The sequence below is a fragment of the Camelus dromedarius genome, chromosome 19 (assembly GCF_036321535.1).
Source record: "Camelus dromedarius isolate mCamDro1 chromosome 19, mCamDro1.pat, whole genome shotgun sequence".
NCBI classification, from domain to species: domain Eukaryota; kingdom Metazoa; phylum Chordata; class Mammalia; order Artiodactyla; family Camelidae; genus Camelus; species Camelus dromedarius.
This window is the reverse complement of record NC_087454.1, coordinates 27075041-27081093: the sequence shown is the minus strand read 5'-3', so window position 1 is coordinate 27081093 and position 6053 is coordinate 27075041. Positions and strand designations below refer to the sequence as shown.

At 42.6% G+C, this 6053-nt stretch overlaps 1 protein-coding gene across 5 annotated transcripts; it reads left to right on the top strand.

Moving 5' to 3' along the window:
- The first annotated feature begins 289 nt into the window (after nucleotides 1-289).
- On the top strand, nucleotides 290-5764 carry OARD1 (O-acyl-ADP-ribose deacylase 1). 5 transcript variants are annotated; one of them, XM_010977305.3, is made up of 6 exons: nucleotides 290-398; nucleotides 1190-1266; nucleotides 1609-1753; nucleotides 2773-2831; nucleotides 3815-3927; nucleotides 5459-5764. In XM_010977305.3, the coding sequence occupies exons 2-6, from the start codon at nucleotides 1228-1230 to the stop codon at nucleotides 5559-5561; spliced, it is 459 nt and encodes a 152-aa protein (XP_010975607.1). In that variant the 5' UTR covers nucleotides 290-398; nucleotides 1190-1227; the 3' UTR covers nucleotides 5562-5764. The 5 variants fall into 5 exon arrangements, with proteins under 5 accessions (XP_010975607.1, XP_010975604.1, XP_010975603.1 ...); XM_010977302.3 differs by lacking the exon at nucleotides 290-398 and adding an exon at nucleotides 415-572; XM_010977301.3 differs by lacking the exon at nucleotides 290-398 and adding an exon at nucleotides 418-588.
- Nucleotides 5765-6053: the final 289 nt, after the last annotated feature.

Here is a 6053-nt window from a genome sequence, read left to right as displayed (position 1 = left end):
TCCAAGACCACGCCCCCTAGCCCGAGCTCTGGGCTCGCCCCACCCCCAGTTGAAGGAGCACCGCGCAGGCGTCGCCCGAAGCCACGCCCACTTTCCTGATTAGATTCCACCCCTGGTGAAGGAATACGCAGGCGCCTTCTAGACGCGCCAGGCCCTTTAGCTCAAATACCGCCCTGAACATAGTACTACGCAGGCGCCAACTAACTCTTTTGCCAACTGCCCACTCCCGCCTCTATGCGGCCCCTGGAGACACACCCCTAAGGCTAACGCGCAAGCGCCGTTCTAGCCGACTCGCTGTCGGCTGTCTCGTTACGCATGCCCGGGCGGCGGCGGGATACTCTACGGAATTTACCGCCGGAAGTTCGGCGGCCATCACCAAAGAGTGCAGGCTTGGCTAGGTAGCTAGAGGGGCTCGTTTCCGCCCCGCTCCCGGGTGGTGGGCGGCCATCTTAGGTGTGTGCAATTAAGACCCGTGGCGGGATTGGCTCTGCATCTGGGCTCGTCCGCTGCTTCCCACCTACCAGAGCCCTTCCTTGCGGGGAGGGACCTCCTAACGGCCGACTCTTTTCCAGGTGAAGGGTAACCCCGGTATGTTGGGACTTTGAACGAGCCTCCCTGCTCCCTCCCATGGGACCCCGGGACAGGCCCTACGCCCTGGCTGATCCGCCCTAGGGTAGGAGACAGAATGGGAGGCCTCGCTAGACTTCTTCCCTTCCTCGCCCTCAAAAGATGGAGGTGAGCCTTCCTTGAAAGGCCGCCTTCCCTCTCCCTGGCATTATACTCCCCCTGGCCCGTACACTCCCTGTTTGCGACTTAAGGGGACTGTGGCTAAGTCCCACCTTTTTGCTTGTGGGCCAAACCCAACGGGGAAACGCTTATAGAGAAAAGGAGACAGTCCTGAATCCGCCTTTCTCGGCGCGGGTAAGAGGAGGAGGCGTGTCTGAGGACCGCCTTTCTTCCGCTCTAGGAAAGCGCGAAATGCGAGCAGGACGCTGCCACCTCGGAACATAGGGTTTTTTTCTCTTTCTTTTTCTTGCCTCAGAAGAGTTTTGCATTACTTCCCAGAGTTTGAATGAACTCACATTCCGCAATGAACGGTGGGGAAAAAATTAGTAAATGGGTGGTCAGGGCAGTCCGAATGTAATATATTCAGGTTGCGTGCATTTTTCCTTCTTTCCCCTTCTCACAGCTGAAGAAACAGTTAAATTCTGGGAATAGCGACTCAGTATGGCCAGCAGTCCTAATGAAGATTCAGAAGGAAGCAGAGTGCGTAACAACTATTAACTTATTGGTGAACTGAAATTCAGAATAATTGAGGTCAAAAGCATAAACACTTTTTAATTAAACCAATAATTGAATTGTCTCCCCTCTCCCTGCTGATTTACTTCAGAAAGGCTAATACAATCCTAGCCAGAGACCATCCATCACTTTCTTTACATATGCTTTAATTTGCTTTAGATAACTTCTTAAATTAAATTCCAAGGATTTGTCTTTAAATCAAGGAGGGGCTGGGGAGGGGTAGTGGTGGGGGGCACAGTAAAGGAAAAGAAATAGCTTAGTGTTTTTCTGTATCTAATAAAACATTTTCTTTACCTTTGCACGTTTTAGATTACTTACGTGAAAGGAGACCTTTTTGCATGCCCCAAAACAGACTCTTTAGCCCACTGTATCAGTGAGGACTGTCGAATGGGCGCTGGGATAGCTGTCCTCTTCAAGAAGAAATTTGGAGGGGTGCAGGAACTGTTAAATCAGCGTGAGTTTTGAAAGCATTTTAATTCATCTGCTCTGGCTAGAGCATCTTTTGACCTCCTGTTATATTTAATTGTTAAATAAGATATGCATGTATAGAGAAGATTCCTCCCACCGAGTCCTTTTAACTATGCAGGTTGAGTTTTTCCTTTACAAAAATGGCCTCTAGTTTGCATCTTATCACACCAAACTTGAATTCTTGTAAAAGTTTTTAATTTCTTTTTCCTCTATCAGAAATCTTTCTTGATAATAAGACTCCACTTCTCTGAAACCTTTAATAACTCTGAAGTGCTTAGCAAAGTCCATAGGTATGAGCTTGGCATTCAAGATCCTCTTTTTAACCGTATTGTACTTATTCTTCAAAGTAGTTTAGAACCTCTTCTTCCTTACAGACCCCTCCCATGACTTTTACTAATGATTTTAAATTATAGATGTGTAGTAGAAGCACATGAGGAGCTTCTGAAACAGTTGCTCGGACTACAGTTCAGGCTTACTGAATCAGTCTCCACTGGTGATTCTGATCTCAGTCTTTAAAAAAGCAATTTCTTACTGCTTTGTATTGTATTTATTTGTGAAAATGACACTCCATTTTGATTGAAAACTCTTTAACAGTTAAGAACTTTTTTATATGTCTATATTCCCCCTAATGCTTAACACATTAGCTCTTTGTATTTAAAAGATTATTATTGAATGAACACACGTTTGGCAAGTAAAAAATGCTGTACTTTCTAAAACATTTCAAGGCAATAAACATTAAAAATTTTTAAGTGAACAAGAGGGTATATTTGAAAATGCAGCAGACAAAAAATCGGGTGTGGGGAAAACATTGAGAAGACATTAAGAAAGCAGGAAGTTAAATATAGTATTTTGGGAAGACTGATCAGATAAAAGTGTTCCAAAATGAAAATTCTGGTTCTAAAGTAAACTCAGATCTATAGAGATTTTTTAAAAATCTAAGAATGGAGCTCAGTGTTTTGATTTTCTTTTTTTTCCTTTTCACTATTAAATAACTGTTTTTCTTAGAAAAGAAATCTGGAGAAGTGGCTGTTCTGAAGAGAGATGGGCGATATATATATTACTTGGTAAGATGGGGCCAATGCTTAATATGTTCTAAGGGTTGGTAAACAGATAGGCTGCATTACATTTGTGTCGATCCACTCCAGACAACCAAAGATGTTAAAAAGCTGACCTCGTGCCAACTCAGATCAATGGTGGTGGCTATTTGGTGCACTGGGTTGGAAAGGAGCAACAGGCTGCACCCCGGCTCCATAGGAAAGAGTACTGTGATATTCACCAAAGACTTGGGTTGTAAGACTTGCAAAAGTTAGGGACGCCTTCCATACTTTAATTACTTCCTAATCTTAGTGAGATAGAGACAATAAAGTCTCAAGAATGAGAGTTTTTCCTCTCATTCTTCCCTATCAAATGCATTGCCAAGTAATACTCAGTCCTTTCCTGCCTGCTGCCTCAATGTGGGATCCTTCCACTGTCCAAATGGTCTTCAGCCCCAGAAAGAGTGTGGCTTCTTGGTGATGGTGCTGGGTGACGTATAGCCCAACTCACTATAAGCCCACTGAGTGGGGATGTGTCCTAGCCTCTTTGAATGCTGTCTTTAAGGCTGCTGTGAATTCTGATCTTGTTTGAAATGCTACCAGTTTCTCCCTGTTCTTTTGTAGAGAAACCAAAAGCAAGCACAGTTTCTAAATAAATAGACTTAACAGAAATTTTAGGAGCTATGGGTTCTTCCTTGTTACAGATATGCAGCTTATCCATTGGAAGTGACTTTTACCTACCTTGCTTAAAAACAAATGATGGGTGCACCTGCTAATCTGGGTTTCTTGGGAAAAGGAAATATTATATGGCAGTGTCTGGGTTTCTCAGGCCCTATTCAGTGGATTTCCCCTCCCATCACTGGAAGGGACAGTATGACATTTGCCTTCCCTGCTCTAGACTATTCTATAAAAATATGCTTATTTTAATTATCAGGATGTTGGGAGAATGTGATGACTTTTCTTTGGCTGTCATTTTGAACTAATAGAAGTTTGAATTAATTCCCTGTACTCAGATTACGAAGAAAAGGGCTTCACACAAGCCAACTTATGAAAACTTACAGAAGAGTTTAGAAGCCATGAAGTCCCACTGTCTGAAGAATGGAGTCACCGACCTGTCTATGCCCAGGCAAGGAAATCCAGGGCCCTAAATGAAGACTTATTGATGAGATTTACTTTCTTACCCAAAAGCAAATGACTTAAAAGCTTAACTTAACCCAAAATACTGACTTAAGGGTAGACAGATTTCAAAACATTAAGAAATTCTAAGTAAACCAGTTGTCAGATCTTAGGCCAGGGCATTCCTATTTTTTAGCTTGGGTTGAATCAATCAGGATGACTAAAACAGTCCTGCCTCAGCTTACTTAGTAGTGGAGAACCATAATTCAGTCCCATTTGTTGAATTCTGGGCATCCTCTGCCTGAAGCTTAGCGTCTATTCTTGAAGCAATGAAAGTTAAAGAACTAAGATTGAACAATTGTGATTTCCCTCTGGGCCATTTCAGGTGTTCCAAACCTGTTAATTCTGTGTGAAGGAAATTGTTACCACTGTGTTTTATACTGCATGCTTGTTTGTGTTCAGCGTGGATAGTAGCCAGAGAATATCACCCTGATACAACATCTTAGATCCTTCCTAGATATTAGGAATTTAAGGGACTGATGTTGGGGGTTCAGTCTCCCTTTTGTTTCCTTTTTCAGGAAGTAGGCTTTGAGGTCCCTTCTCTTCCTGTCAGACTAGTTTTGAGTCAGTGCTGACCATGTATGCAGGTTTATTCCAAGCCCCAAGTTACTTATGAATGTGGCTATAGGGTTCCTCATCTTACCTGGGTCTTTAATACATTCATGGCTTGTGTACCAGAAACTGTTTTTTTGTGGGTTTTTTAATCACAGTGTTTTCAGGGGCTTCCCACATTATACAAAATTAGCAATTTTAAGCCTCTCTATTTTCCCTAGGAATAAAGTAACAATCTTGGAAGAAAGGTGCCAGGTAGTAGGAGTTTTGTGGGCTGACTGAGGTTTCTCACCAGGGTGTTGCAGAGATCTAAATTACAATCAGCTTGGCATTTCCCAACATTCCATCTTGACTTCCTGTTTGCAAAGACCCTGTCCTTTGTCATTCTCCTTTTTATCTTCCTTAACGTTTCATTATCATAAGTGTATTTTTTAAATACCAACTTTTGGGGGGAGGGATATAGCTCAATGGTAGAGTGCATGCTTAGAATGCATGAGATCCTGGGTTCAATCTCCAGTACTCCATTAAAAAAAAATTTATTAAAAAAATTTTTTTTCCCATCATCCACCCACAGCTAGTTTTCATCAGTAGAAATAGAAGGATGGTGAGTTGTTCCATGTCACTTCATGGCAGAGTTATGCATTTCTGAATGTAGCCTGAAATAATTGGGAAGTGGCACTTAATTAGGCAAAAAAGAAGTGACAGCTATTGGATGTCAGAGCTGTCTAGGAAGCAGCCTTAGGTGTCTCACAATAGGAATTAACTTCCAAACTCCCACCATGGCTGTCTGTAGGTATGAGATGAGATAATTTGTCCTTAAGCTTTGGGTGGATGCAGCCTAAAGGAAGAGGGAAGAAGTGATACCTAGAAGGATCCTAGATACCTAGATACCTTCATCACAACCAGTGGGGATGTTTTGTCTTTTTCAGGATTGGATGTGGACTTGATCGTCTGCAATGGGAACATGTATCTGCGATGATTGAGGAGGTGTTTGAGGCAACAGACATCAAGATTACTGTGTACACACTCTGAACAGATAAGCATGTTGGATGTGTCCACATTCTGTGTCATCTGTGTGGGGCCATACGACTGAGCGAACTGTCCTTAAAATGGTTAGAGGAAAGTTTCATGGGAAGTAGTCTATGTCACAGGCCAGACTTGGGTTGATTCCCATGATTGGACTGGGACTCTGGAGGAGGGGTTTCTTGGGAAATGTTGCTGGTAATTTTTTTTTTCAGTAAGGTAAGTAGAAGATGGCCTGATATTAGGTGGGGAAACCAAATGTTGGGCCTATGACCCCTGTTTTGCTCTGGATGCTACTTGATTTGTTTGGCTTGCCACTAGGTGGCAGCATTGCTTCTACTTCTCTACTGTTAAGAGAACTTTAAGGAAGGATGAACATTCCAGTTAATTTTGCATCTTATGTCATTTGTGCACTTACTTGGTATTATCCTTATGTCATCATATTCATCCTAGGAGAGAATTGTTGGTTTGGTTTTGTTTAAATTACAGAAAGTTTTATGT